General features: G+C 46.7%; 1 protein-coding gene across 1 annotated transcript in view; it reads left to right on the forward strand.

Annotated features, from left to right (window-relative positions):
- The window catches only part of LOC132390686 (dynein heavy chain domain-containing protein 1-like), a 199,595-nt gene that overhangs the window by 113,917 nt on the left and 70,251 nt on the right, over positions 1-15,427 (forward strand). The window contains exons 11-13 of the mRNA XM_059963243.1: positions 5,903-6,141; positions 13,949-14,192; positions 15,143-15,300. Coding sequence (XP_059819226.1) covers positions 5,903-6,141; positions 13,949-14,192; positions 15,143-15,300 — 641 coding nt within the window. The remainder of the gene's footprint in view (positions 1-5,902; positions 6,142-13,948; positions 14,193-15,142; positions 15,301-15,427) is intronic.

Below are 15,427 nucleotides of genomic sequence, written 5' to 3' on the forward strand. Positions count from 1 at the left end.
AGGATGTGTCCGTGATGTATCAGACTGAATCCTGTGGATATTCCCGACGGGGAGAGATGTGTCCGTTATGTATTGTACTGAGTCCTGTGGATATTCCCGATGGGGAGGGATGTGTCCGTGATATACTGGACTGAGTCCTGTGGATATTCCCGATGGGGAGGGATGTGTCCGTGATGTATGGGGCTGAGTTCTGTGGATATTCCCGATGGGGAGGGACATGTCCTTGATGTGTCGGACTGAGTCACTTAGATATTCCCGATGGGGAGGGATGTGTCCGTGATGTATCGGACTGAGTCCTGTGGATATTCCTGATGGGGATGGAAGTGTCTGTGATGTATTGGACTGAATCCTGTGGATATTCGCGACAGGGAGGGATTTGTCTGAGATGTATCGGACTGAATCCTGTTGATATTCCCGATGGGGAGGGATGTGTCCGTGATGTATGCGGCTGAGTTCTGTGGATATTCCGAATGGGGAGGGACATGTCCTTGATGTATCGGACTGAGTCACTTAGATATTCCCGATGGGGAGGGATGTTTCTGTGATGTATCGGACTGAATCCTGTGGATATTCCCGATGGGGAGGGATGTGTCCGTGATGTATTGGACTGAATCCTGTGGATATTCCCGATGGGGAGGAATGTGTCCGTGATGTATCGGACTGAATCCTGTGGATATTCCCGACGGAGAGGGATGTATCTGAGATGTATTGGACTGAATCCTGTGGATATTCCCGATGGGGAGGGATGTGTCCGTGATGTACTGGAAAGAATCCTGTGGATATTCCTGATGGGGAGGGATGTGTCCATGATGTATCGGACTGAGTCCTGTGGATATTCCCGATGGGGATGGAAGTGTCTGTGATGTATTGGACTGAATCCTGTGGATATTCCCGATGGGGACGGAAGTGTCTGTGATGTATCGGACTGAATCCTGTGAATATTCCCGATTGGGAGGGATGTGTCCGTGATGTATCACACTGAATCCTGTGGATATTCCCGATGGTGAGGGAAGTGTCCGTGATGTATCACACTGAATCCTGTGGATGTTCCCGATGGTGAGGGAAGTGTCTGTGATGTATCGGACTGAATCCTGTGGATATTCCCGATGGTGAGGGAAGTGTCCGTGATGTATCACACTGAATCCTGTGGATGTTCCCGATGGTGAGGGAAGTGTCTGTGATGTATCAGACTGAATCCTGTGGATATTCCCGATGGTGAGGGATGTGTCCGTGATGTATTAGACTGAATCCTGTGGATGTTCCCGATGGGGAGGGACATGTCCGTGATGTATCGGACTGAATCCTGTCGATATTCCTGATGGGGAGGGAAGTGTCTGTGATGTATTGGACTGAATCCTGTGGATATTCCCGACAGGGAGGAATGTATCCGTGATGTATCGTACTGAATCCTGTGGATATTCCCGATGGGGAGGGAAGTGTCTGTGATGTATCGGTCTGAATCCTGTGGATATTCCCGATGGGGAGGGATGTGTCCGTGATGTATCGGACTGAGTCCTGTGGATATTTCCGATGGGGAGGGATTTGTCCGTGATGGATTTGACTGAATCCTGTGGGTATTCCCGACGGGGAGGGATGTGTCTGTGATGTATCGGACTGAATCCTGTGGATATTCCTGATGGGGGGGGGATGTCTGTGATGTATTGGACTGAATCCTGTGGATATTCCCGATGGGGAGGGATGTGTCTGTGATGTATTGGACTGAATCCTGTGGATATTCCCGACGGGCAGGGATGTGTCTGTGATGTATCGAACTGAATCCTGTGGATATTCCTGATGGGGGGGATGTGTCTGTGATGTATTGGACTGAATCCTGTGGATATTCCCGATGGGGAGGGATGTGTCTGTGATGTATTGGACTGAATCCTGTGGATATTCCCAATGGGGAGCGATGTGTCTGTGATGTATTGGACTGAATCCTGTGGATATTCCCGATGGGGAGGTTCGTGTCTGTGATGTATCGGACTGAATCCTGTGGATATTCCCGATTGGTATGGAAGTGTCTGTTATGTATTGGACTGAATCCTGTGGATATTCCCGATGGGGACGGAAGTGTCTGTGATGTATCGGACTGAATCCTGTGGATATTCCCGACGGAGAGGGATGTGTCTGAGATGTATTGGACTGAATCCTGTGGATATTCCCGATGGGGAGGGATGTGTCCGTGATGTATCGGACTGAGTCCTGTGGATATTCCCGATGGGGACGGAAGTGTCTGTGATGTATCGGACTGAATCCTGTGGATATTCCCGATGGAGAGGGATGTATCTGAGATGTATCGGACTGAATCCTGTGAATATTCCCGATGGGATGTGTCCGTGATGTATCAGACTGAATCCTGTGGATATTCCCGATGGGGAGGGATGTGTCTGTGATGTATCAGACTGAATCCTGTGGATATTCCCGATGGGGAGGGATTTGTCTGTGATGTATTGGACTGAATTCTTTCGACATTCCCGATGGGGAGGGATGTGTCCGTGATGTATCGGACTGGATCCTGTGGATATTCCCGATGGGGAGGGATGTGTCTGGATGGACTGAATCCTGCGGATATTCCGCATGGGGAGGGATGTGTCCGTGATGTATCGGACCGAATCCTGTGGATATTCCCAATGGGGTGAAAAATGTCCGTGATGTATTGGAGACTGAATCCTGTGGATATTCCCGACAGGGAGGGATATGTCTGAGATGTATCGGACTGAATCCTGTGGATATTCCCGATGGGGAGGGATGTGTCCGTGATGTATGGGGCTGATTTCTGTGGATATTCCCGATGGGGAGGGACATGTCCTTGATGTGTCGGACTGAGTCACTTAGATATTCCCGATGGGGAGGGATGTGTCCGTGATGTATCGGACTGAGTCCTGTGGATATTCCTGATGGGGATGGAAGTGTCTGTGATGTATTGGACTGAATCCTGTGGATATTCGCGACAGGGAGGGATTTGTCTGAGATGTATCGGACTGAATCCTGTTGATATTCCCGATGGGGAGGGATGTGTCCGTGATGTATGCGGCTGAGTTCTGTGGATATTCCGAATGGGGAGGGACATGTCCTTGATGTATCGGACTGAGTCACTTAGATATTCCCGATGGGGAGGGATGTTTCTGTGATGTATCGGACTGAATCCTGTGGATATTCCCGATGGGGAGGGATGTGTCCGTGATGTATTGGACTGAATCCTGTGGATATTCCCGATGGGGAGGAATGTGTCCGTGATGTATCGGACTGAATCCTGTGGATATTCCCGACGGAGAGGGATGTATCTGAGATGTATTGGACTGAATCCTGTGGATATTCCCGATGGGGAGGGATGTGTCCGTGATGTACTGGAAAGAATCCTGTGGATATTCCTGATGGGGAGGGATGTGTCCATGATGTATCGGACTGAGTCCTGTGGATATTCCCGATGGGGATGGAAGTGTCTGTGATGTATTGGACTGAATCCTGTGGATATTCCCGATGGGGACGGAAGTGTCTGTGATGTATCGGACTGAATCCTGTGGATATTCCCGATGGTGAGGGAAGTGTCTGTGATGTATCAGAATGAATCCTGTGGATATTCCCGATGGTGAGGAATGTGTCCGTGATGTATTAGACTGAATCCTGTGGATGTTCCCGATGGGGAGGGACATGTCCGTGATGTATCGGACTGAATCCTGTCGATATTCCTGATGGGGAGGGAAGTGTCTGTGATGTATTGGACTGAATCCTGTGGATATTCCCGACAGGGAGGAATGTATCCGTGATGTATCGTACTGAATCCTGTGGATATTCCCGATGGGGAGGGAAGTGTCTGTGATGTATCGGTCTGAATCCTGTGGATATTCCCGATGGGGAGGGATGTGTCCGTGATGTATCGGACTGAGTCCTGTGGATATTTCCGATGGGGAGGGATTTGTCCGTGATGGATTTGACTGAATCCTGTGGGTATTCCCGACGGGGAGGGATGTGTCTGTGATGTATCGGACTGAATCCTGTGGATATTCCTGATGGGGGGGGGATGTCTGTGATGTATTGGACTGAATCCTGTGGATATTCCCGATGGGGAGGGATGTGTCTGTGATGTATTGGACTGAATCCTGTGGATATTCCCGACGGGCAGGGATGTGTCTGTGATGTATCGAACTGAATCCTGTGGATATTCCTGATGGGGGGGATGTGTCTGTGATGTATTGGACTGAATCCTGTGGATATTCCCGATGGGGAGGGATGTGTCTGTGATGTATTGGACTGAATCCTGTGGATATTCCCAATGGGGAGCGATGTGTCTGTGATGTATTGGACTGAATCCTGTGGATATTCCCGATGGGGAGGTTCGTGTCTGTGATGTATCGGACTGAATCCTGTGGATATTCCCGATTGGTATGGAAGTGTCTGTTATGTATTGGACTGAATACTGTGGATATTCCCGATGGGGAGGGATGTGTCCGTGATGTATCGGACTGAATCCTTTGGATATTTGCAATGGGGTGAGACGTGTCCGTGATGTATTGGAGACTGAATCCTGTGGATATTCCCGACAGGGAGGGATTTGTCTGAGATGTATTGGACTGAATCCTGTGGATATTCCCGATGGGGATGGAAGTGTCTGTGATGTATCGGACTGAATCCTGTGGATATTCCCGACGGAGAGGGATCTGTCTGAGATGTATTGGACTGAATCCTGCGGATATTCCCGATGGGGATGGAAGTGTCTGTGATGTATCGGACTGAATCCTGTGGATATTCCGGACGGAGAGGGATGTGTCTTAGATGTATCGGACTGAATCCTGTGGATATTCCCGATGGGGAGGGATGTGTCCGTGATGTATCAGACTGAATCCTGTGGATATTCCCAATGGGGAGGGATGTGTCCGTGATGTATTGGACTGAATCCTGTGGATATTCCCGATGGGGATGGAAGTGTCTGTGATGTATCGGACTGAATCCTGTGGATATTCCAGATGGAGAGGGATGTGTCTTAGATGTATCGGACTGAATCCTGTGGATATTCCCAATGGGGAGGGATGTGTCCGTGATGTATCAGACTGAATCCTGTGGATATTCCCGATGGGGAGGGATGTGTCCTTGATGTATTGTACTGAATCCTGTGGATATTCCCGATGGGGGGGGGACATATCCGTAATGTATCGGACTGAATCCTGTGGATATTCCCGATGAGGAGGGATGTGTCCGTGATGTATCGGACTGAATCCTGTGGATATTCCCGATGTGGAGGGATTTGTCCATGATGTATTGGACTGAATCCTGTGGATATTCCCGATTAGGAGGGATGTGTCTGTGATGTATCGGACTGAATCCTGTGGATATTCCTGATGGGGAGGGATGTGTCCGTGATGTATTGGAGACTGAATCCTGTGGATATTCCTGATGGGGAGGGATGTGTCCGTGATGTATTGGACTGAATCCTGTGAATATTCCCAATGGGGAGGGATTTGTCCGTGATGTATTGGACTGAATCCTGTGGATATTCCCGATATGGACAGATTTGTCCGTGATGTATTGGAGACTGAGTCCTGTGGATATTCCCGATGGGTAGGGATGTATCCGTGATGTATTGGACTGAATCCTGTGGATATTCCCGATGGGGAGGGATTTGTCCGTGATGTATTGGACTGAATCCTGTGGATATTCCCGATATGGACAGATTTGTCCGTGATGTATTGGACTGAATCCTGTGGATATTCCCGATGGGGAAGGATTTGTCCGTGATGGATTGGACTGAATGCTGTGGATATTCCCGATGAGGAAGGATTTGTCCATGATGTATTGGAGATTGAGTCCTGTGGATATTCCTGATGGGGAGGGATGTGTCTGTGATGTGTCGGACTGAATCCTCCACTCTCTGCAGCCTCTTACTTTCATGTACTGGTAATTGCAGGTTTTCGAGCCACGGTTACTAGATTTGGTGACACGACGAAGCCTCTGGGCTCCAAACATTTCTGCTCCATCCCCACCAACTTGGTGGCGCGCTGTGACATGGATGTCGGTGGGTTGCGTGTCAGTGGAGAATCCCTGGGACATCACCTCTACCCGCTGTCCAGCAGCATGCTGAGTGCAGTACTCACCTCCGACGTGGCACTGCAGAGGGCCCTCAAGAGGCAACAGCAGTTAATTGAGGTGAGGACTTGGGGGAGGCATCACGTAGCAGACTGCATTTCTCTGGACAAGGTCTATCCTGCCCAGGCTAGACTGAACCTACCCAGTTTGTACCTTCACAAAGAAGAGCCTATTGCGTCACAGGAAAGGTACCAACATGAATAAACGAGCTGACTGGCAGGAGGCAATGAATAGCAATAAAGGGAGCCTACAACTGCAGACGGAGGAAAGAGTTAAATTGAACCACAGAGGCAAAATTCAAAAGGGTGAAGAATGCAGGGTAAAGATGCTGTATTTAAATGTGTGTAGAGTTCATAATAAGGTGGACAAACTCGTGGCATAATCAGAGATCAGTCGGTATTATATTGTGGACATCACTGAATCATGACTGAAAGAAGGCCATAGCTGGGAGCTTAATATCAAAGATATACTGAAAAGACTGGCAGGAAGGCATAGGCGGTTGGTGAGAGATGGAATTGCATCTTTAGAAAGAGGGTCAGAGAAGCTATGTTTGTTGGGGTTACAGAACTACAAGGGTAAAAAAACATCATGGGAATAATATATAGGCCTCCAAATAGTAGATAAGATGAGGGGTTGAGATTACCAAGGGAGCTGGAAAAGGCATGTAATAAGGGTAATGACAGAATTGTAATGGAGGACTTCATTATGCAAGAGGGTTGGGAAAATCTGGTTGGTGTCAGATCACAAGGGAGGGAATTTATTGAATGCCTATGAGATGGCTTTTTAGAACAGCTTGTGCTCAAGCCTACTTGAGAAAGTATCTAAAAGTGGGTTTTGTGTAATAACCCAGTTCTTATTAGGGAGCTTAACATAAAGGAACCCCTAGGTGACAGTGATCGTAATATAGAAACAGAAATCCTACAGCACAACACAGGCCCTTCAGCCCACAAAGCTGTGCCAAACATGTCCCTACCTTAGAAATTACCCAGGGTTACCCACAGCCCTCTATTTTTCTGAGCTCCATGTACCCATCCAAAGGTCTCTAAAAAGACCCTGTCGTATCCACCTCCACCTCCGTCGCCAGCAGCCCATTCCACTCACTCACCACTCTCTAAGTAAAAAATTTACCCCTGACATCTCTTCTGTACTTACTCCCCAGCACCTTAAACCTGTGTCCTCTTGCGGCAACCATTTCAGCCCTGGGAAAAAGCCTCTGACTATCCACACAATCAATGCCTCTCATCATCTTGTACACCTCTATCAGGTCACCTCTCATCCTCCTTCGCTCCAAGGAGAAAAGACCGAGTTCACTCAACCTATTCTCGTAAGGCAGGCTCCCCAATCCATGCAACATCCTTGTAAATCTCCTCTGCACCCTTTCTATGGTTTCCACATCCTTCCTGTAGTGAGGTGACCAGAACTGAGCACAGTACTCCAAGTGGGGTCTGACCAAGGTCCTATATGGCTATAACATTACCTTTCAGCTCTTAAACTCAATCCCATGACTTATGAAGGCCAATGCTCCGTATGCCTCCTTAACCACAGAGTCAACCTAAGTAGCAGCTTTGAGTGTCATATGGACTCCGACCCTAAGATCCCTCTGATCCTCCACACTGCCAAGAGTCTTACCATTAATATGATATTCTGCCTTCATATTTGACCCACCAAAACAAACCACTTCACACTTATCTGGGCTAAACTCCATCTGCCACTTCTCAGCCCAGTTTTGCATCCTATCAATGTCCCACTGTAACCTCTGACAACCCTCTACACTATCCACACACCCCCAACCTTTGTGTTATCAGCATATTTACTAACCTCCACTTCCTTATCCAGGTCATTTATAAAAATCACGAAGAGTAAGGGTCCCAGAACAGATCCCTGAAGCACACCACTGGTCACCGACCTCCATGCAGAAGATGACCCATCTACAACCACTCTCTGCCTTCTTTGGGCAAGCCAGTTCTGGATCCACAAAGCAATATCCCCTTACTTTCACTATAAGGCTTGCACGGGGTACCTTGTCAAATGCCTTGCTGAAATCCATATACATTACATCTACTGCTCTTCCTTCATCAATGTGCTTAGACACATCCTCAAAACATTCAATCAGGCTCGTAAGGCACAACTTGCCTTTGACAAAGTCATGCTGACTATTCCTAATCATATTATCTAAATGTTCAAAAATCCTGCCCCTCAGGATCTTCTCCATCAATTTACCAACCACTGAAGTAAGACTCACTGGTCTATAATTTCCTGGACTATCTCTACTCCCTTTCTTGAATAAGGGAACAACATCTGCAACCCTCCAATCCTCTGGAACCTCTCCTGTCTCCATTGATGATGCAAAGATCATCGCCAGAGGCTCAGCAATCTCTCCCCTTGCCTCCCACAGCAGCCTGCAGTACATCTTGTCCAGTCCCAGTGACTTATCCAACCTGATGCTCCAGCATATCCTCTTCCTTATATCTACATGCTCAAGCTTTTCAGTCCACTGTAAGTCATCACTACAATTGCCAAGATCCTTTTCCATAGTGAATACTGAAGTAAAGTATTCATTAAGTACCTCTGCTATTTCCTCCGGTTCCATACACACTTTCCCACTGTCACACTTGATTGGTCCTGTTCTCCTTATCTTAGACACCTTATCCTCTTGCTCTTCACATCCTTGTAGAATGCCTTGGGATTTTCCTTAATCCTGTCTGCCAAGGCCTTCTCATGGCCCCTTCTGGCTCTCCTAATTTCATTCTTAAGCTCCTTCCTGCTAGCCTTATAATTTTCTAGATCTCTATCATTACCTAGTTTTTTGAACCTTTTGTGAGTTCTTTTCTTCTTGAGTAGATTTACAACAGCTTTTATACACCACGGTTCCTGTACCCTACCATCTTTTCCCTGTCTCATTGGAACGTACCTATGCAGAACTCCATGAAAATATCCCCTGAACATTTACCACATTTCTTCCGTACATTTCACTGAGAACATCTGCTTCCAAGTTCCTGCCTGATAGCTTCATATTCCTCCTTACTCCAACTTAATGCTTTCCTAACTTGTCTGTTCCTATCCCTCTCCAGTGCTATGGTAAAGGAGGTAGAGTTGTAATCACTATCTACAAAATGCTCTCCCACTGAGAGACCTGATACCAGATTCATTTCCCAATACCAGATCAAGTACAGCTTCTCTTCTTGTAGGCTTATCCACATACTGTTTCAGGAAACCTTCTTGAACACATCTAACAAACTCCAGCCCATCTAAGCCCCTTGCTCTCGGGAGATGCCAATCGATATTTGGGAAATTTAAATCTCCCACCACAACAACCCTGTTATTATTACACCTTTGCAGAATCTGTCTCCCTATCTGCTCCTCGATGTCCCTGTTACTATTGGGTGGTCTATAAAAAACACCCAGTAGAGTTATTGACCGCTTCCTTTTTCTAACTGCCACCCACAGAGACTCCGTAGACAATCCCTCCATGACTTCCTCCTTTTCTGCAGCTGTGACACTATCTCTGATCAGCAGTGCCACACCACCACCTCTTTTACCTCCCTCCCTGTCCTTTCTGAAACATCTAAAGCCTGGCACTCAAAGTAACCATTCCTGCCTCTGAGCCATCCAGGTCTCTGTAATGGCCACAGCATCATAGCTTCCAGTGCTGATCCACACTCTAAGCTCATCTGTAACATGATTGAATTCATAGAGCAGTATGAGAGGGAGATGCATAGGTCACATGTATCCCCTGCATGGAGGTCGGTGACCGGTGGTGTTCCACAGGGCTCTGTTCTGGGACCCCCTCCTCTTCCAGATTTTTATAAATGACCTGTATGAAGAAAGAGAAGGATAGTTTTGTAAGTTTGCTGATGACACAAAGGTTGGGGTTGTTGTGGATAATGTGGAGGGCTGTCAGAGGTTACAGTGTGACATCAATAGGGTGCAGAACTGTGCTGAGAAGTGGCAGATGGACTTCAACCCAGATAAGTGTGAAGTGGTTCATTTTGTTAAATCCAATTTGAAACTGGAATATAATATAAATGGTAAGACTCTTGGCAGTGTGGAGGATCAGAGAGATCTTAGGGTCCGTGTCCTTAGGGCACTCAAAGCTGCTGCACAGGTTGACAGCTTTGTTAAGAAGGTGTATGGTGTGCTGGCCTTCATCAACCGTGGGATTGAGTTCAAGAGCCGTGAGGTAATGTTACAGCTATGTAAGACCTTAGTCAGACCCCTCTTGGAGTACTGTGTTCAGTTCTGGTTGCCTCACTACAGGAAGGATGTAGATACTATAGAAAGGGTGCAGAAGAGGTTTACAAGGATGTTGCCTGGATTGGGGAGCATGCGTTCTGAGAATAGGTTGAGTAAACTTGGTCTTTTCTCCTTGGAGTGACGGAGGATGAAAGGTGACCTGATAGAGGTGTATAAGATGATGAGGGGCATTGATCGTGTGGATAGCCAGAGGCTTTTTCCCAGAGCTGAAATGGCTAACACAAGGGGGCATAGTTTTAATGTGCTTGGAAATAGGTACCTAAGGGATGTCAGGGGTAAGTTTTTCCACAAATAGAGTGGTAGGTGCGTGGAATGCACTGCCAGCAACAGTGGTGGAGGCAGATACAATAGAGTCTTTTAAGTGACTCTTAGGGGGCAATGCACTAAGAAAATTCTAGGCAGTTTCTGGAGTAGGTTACATGGTCAGCACAACATTGTGGGCCGAAGGACCTTTAATTTGCTGTAAATTTCTCTGTTCGATTTATCAGTATCGCAATGGAATAAAGGGAATTTCTGGGACATGAGGGAAGAGCTTGCCCATGCGGATTGGAGGAGGATCTTGATAGGGATGATGGCAGAGCAGAAGTGGCTAAAGTTTCTGGGAATAGTTCACAAGGTGCAGGATAGATATGTCCCTCAGAAGAAGTTGTTCTCAAATGGCAGGGTAGAAAAGGGAAGTTAAGGACTCCATAAAAGCCAAGGAAAGGGCATATAAGAGAACAAAAGTGAGTGGGAAGTTGGATGATTGGGAAGCTTTTAAAATCCCACAAAAGGCAACTAAAAAGCTATAAGAATGGAAAAGATGAAATATGAGGGCATATTTAATATAAAACAGTAATATGTAACATTTTTCAGTTATATACAGAATAAAAGGGAGGTGAGAGTTGATCTTGGACCACTGGAAAATGATGCTGGTGAGGTAGTAAGGGGTACAAAGAAATGGTAGATGAACTTAATAAATACTTCGCATCTGTCTTCACTGTGGAAGACACTAGCAGTGTGCCAGAGGTCTGTGAGTGTCAGGAGCTGGAGTGAGAGCCATTACTATTATAAAGGAAAAAATGCTAGGCAAACTCAAAGGTCTTAAGGTGGATAAGTCACCTGGACCAGATGGACTACAGCCCAGAGTCCTGAGAGAGGTTGTTGAATAGACAACAGATGCATTGGTCATGATCTTTCAAGAATCACTTGATTCTGGCATGGACCCACATATGTCACTCCAATCTTTAAGAAGGGAGGAGGGCAAAAGAAAGGAAATTATAGGCCAGTTAGCCTAACAGTGTTAGGGAAAGTGATGGAGTCAATTATTAAGGATGAGGTTTTGGGGTACCTGGAGACTAATGATAAAATAAGTCAAAGTCAGCGTGGTTTTTGTAAAGGGCAATCTTGCCTGATAAATCTGTTAAAATTCTTCAAGGAAGTAACAAGCAGGGTGGACAAAGGAGAGGCAGATGATGTCATTTACTTAGATTTTCAGAAGGCATTTGATAAGATGCCTCACATGAAGCTGCTTAACAAAAAATCCTATGGTGTTACAGGAAAGATACCGGCATGGATAGAGGAATGGCTGACAGACAGGAGGCAGCAAGTGGGAATAAAGGGGCCTTTTCTGGTTGGCTGCCAGTGACTAGTGATGTTCCTCAGGGGTCAGTATTGGGATTGCTACGTTTCACATACAGTGATTTAGACAATGGAATTGATGGCTTTGTGGCAAAGTTTGTGGATGATACAAAGAGAGGTGGAGGGGTAGATATTGCCAAAGAAGCATTGTGATTACAGGAGGACTTAGACAAATCAAAAGAATGGACAAAAAAGTGGCAGATGGAATACAGTGTTGAGAAATGTATGATAATGTATTTTGGTAAAAGGAACAATAATGCAGACTCTTACCTAAGTAGGGAGAAGGTTCAAACATCGGAGGTGCAGAGGGACTTAGGAGTCCTCATGCAAGACTTGCAGAAGGTTAATTTACAGGTTGAGTCTGGGGTAAAGAAGGCAAATGCAATGTTGGCATTTATTTCAAGTGGAACAGAATATAAAAGAAAGGAGATAATGCTGAGGCTTTATAAGACACTAGTCAGGCCACACTTATGTGGACCGTTTGGCAGCTTTGGGCCTGTACTCAATGGAATTCAGAAGAATGCGAGGGGATCTCATTGAAACCTACCAAATGTTGAATGAACTAGATAAGGTGGATGTGGAGAGGATGTTTCCTATGGTGGGGGTATGCAGAACTAGAGGGCAGAGCCTCAAATTTAAGGGGCAACCTTTTAGGACAGCAGTAAGAGGATTTTTTTTTTAGCCGATGAGTGGTAGATCAATGGAATGCTCAAAGCGGAAGTTGATAGATTGATTGGGCTGGGCATGAAGGGATATGGTGAGAGGCAAGTGTATGGGGTTGAGTGGGATCCGGGATCAGCCATGATGAAATGGTGGAGCGGACTGAATGGGCTGAATGGCCTCATTCTGCTCCTATGTCTTCTGGTCTGTTCCTTTTGGCTGCGGTGATTAGTGGTGTTCCACAGGTATCAGTGCTGGGAACACTTTTTTCATATTATGCAACAATGATTTGGATGACAGAATTGATGGCTTTCTGGCCAAGTTTGTGGATGAAAGGAAGATAGGTGGAAGGGTAGGTAGTGTTAAGGAAGCAGAGATGTTGCAGAAGATTTAGACAGATTGGGATAATGGGCAAAGAAGTGACAGATGGAATATAGTGTGGAGAAACGTCCAGTAATACACTTTGGTAGAAGAATAAAGACACAAAGTTTTTTCTAAATGGGGAGAAATTGTAAAAATCAGAGGTACAAAGGAACTTGGGAGTCCTTGTACAGGATACCCTAAAAGTTAACTTGCAGGTTGAGTCGATGGTGAGGAAGGCAAATACTATGTTAGCATTCATTTAAAGCGGACTAGAATATAATGCTGAGGTTTATAAAACATTGGTCAGACCACACATGGAGTATTGAAGCAGCTTATCTTAGAGAGGATGTGCTGCTACTGGAGAGAGTCCAGAGGAGGCTCATGAGAAAGATTCCAAAGGTATGAGGAGTGTTTTGGCTCTGAACCTGTACTCAGTGCAGTATAAAAGAATAAGGGGGGGATCTCATTGAAACCTATTGAATATTGAAAGGGCTAGATAGAGTGGATGTGGAGACCATGCTCCTTATAGTGTGGGAGTCTAGGAGCAGGGGGCACAACCTCGGAATAGAAGGATGTCCATTTAGAAAAGAGATGAGAATAATTTTTTAAGCCAGATGGTAGTGAGTCTTATGAGTTCATTGCTACAGACAGTTGTAGAAGCCTAGGTATTGCGTATATTTAAAGGGGCAGAGAGTCTGTGGGCTGAAGGAATTGAATTGAATTGAAATAACTTTATTACTTACATCCTTTATAGACATGAGGAGTCTGTTCAAATGTGCAATGATAGTAATTTATAATAAATATTATGTACAACTGGATAGTCAATATAACATAGAAATACAGTTGTGTCAGCATGAGTTAAGCAGTCTGACGGCCTGGTGGATTCTGTGAGGCTGTGAGGCCTGTGAGTACCTGGAGTCGTTGCTGCAGGGAGTGAGCGAGGTTTCACAGTGATTCTATTCTCTCTCAGGATTCCCTGAAAGAGACACTCATGTTCCGAATCCGCAAAATCTGGCTGCTGGAAACACTCCAAGTGATCCGAGAATGGAATATGGCCGCTGTGGAACAGATGTACAGCTGGAGACTGGAGCAATTCCAAGAACTTATTGCCAAGCTGAGAAAGTGGGAGAGCCGGGCAAGGAGGGTGAGCCCAGTGCTGGTCTGCACAAACCGTCTGCTGGTGTTGGACTGTACCTACGTTCAGCATGAGATGGGTAGGTACACACGCACCGACACAACCATCTCACACTGTGCATGAGAGAGTTTGAAACACTCACCAACACAACCGTCTCACACCGTGCATGAGAGAGTTCGCACACACTCACCGACACAACCGTCTCACACTGCATGAGAGAGTTCGTACACACGCACCAACACAACTGTCTCACACTATGCATGGGAGAGTTCGCACACAATCACCGACACACAGCCTCACACTATGCATGGGAGAGTTCGCACACAATCACTGACACAACAGTCTCACATTGTGCATGGGAGAGTCCACACACAATCACTGACACAACAGTCTCACATTGTGCATGGGAGAGTTCACACGCACTCACCGACACAACAGTCTCACACTGTGCATGAGAGAGTTCGCACACAATCACCAACACAACAGTCTCACACTGTGCATGAGAGAGTTCGCACACACTCACCGACACAACAGTCTCACACTGTGCATGAGAGAGTTCGCACACACTCACCGACACAACAGTCTCACACTGTGCATGAGAGTTCACACACACTCACCAACACAACTGTCTCGTACTGTGCATGAGAGAGTTCGCACACACTCACTGACAAAACAGTCTCACACTGCATGAGAAAGTTTGCACACACTCACACACAACCGTCTCCCACTGTGCATGAGAGAGTTCGCACACACTCACCCATCTGTCTCACACTCACTCACCCCACCATTCCACACTGAAGCTTGAGAGAGATCTCACACACTCACTAACACAACTGTGTCAGTGTCACAAGGAACTGCTCTTACTCCCTGCCACACCTTGTCACCAGAGATTTCTCACACAACTATCTCACACTGCTACCTGATTGATCTCTCACCCACGTCAGCGGCCATGTCAGCAGCAAAATGGAGACAGCTGTGAGTGACACTTGCTGGTTGCAATCCTCAGTCAGTGCCTGTCCCCTGTTGCAGTTCCTGCGCTGGCGTCGATGCTGCAGCAGATCCTGCAGGTACTGAAGGACAAGATTGACCGTCTGCTCTGCCAACTCACCACTGACCTCAGCACAGCAATCGCACACCTTCAGGAGAAACCGGACAACAGCATCACCTTTGGCTCGTTTATAAGCAGGGTAAAGGCACATCCAGTGCACATGTCAGGCAGGGAATCCCAGCAGATCGCTTAGGGCACACACAAAACCCCATAAACCTCACCTCAAACACCCAAAACCCTCACTCTGAAAGCCCCAAACCCTCACC

This window comes from Hypanus sabinus, chromosome 3 (assembly GCF_030144855.1).
Source record: "Hypanus sabinus isolate sHypSab1 chromosome 3, sHypSab1.hap1, whole genome shotgun sequence".
Classification (NCBI taxonomy): domain Eukaryota; kingdom Metazoa; phylum Chordata; class Chondrichthyes; order Myliobatiformes; family Dasyatidae; genus Hypanus; species Hypanus sabinus.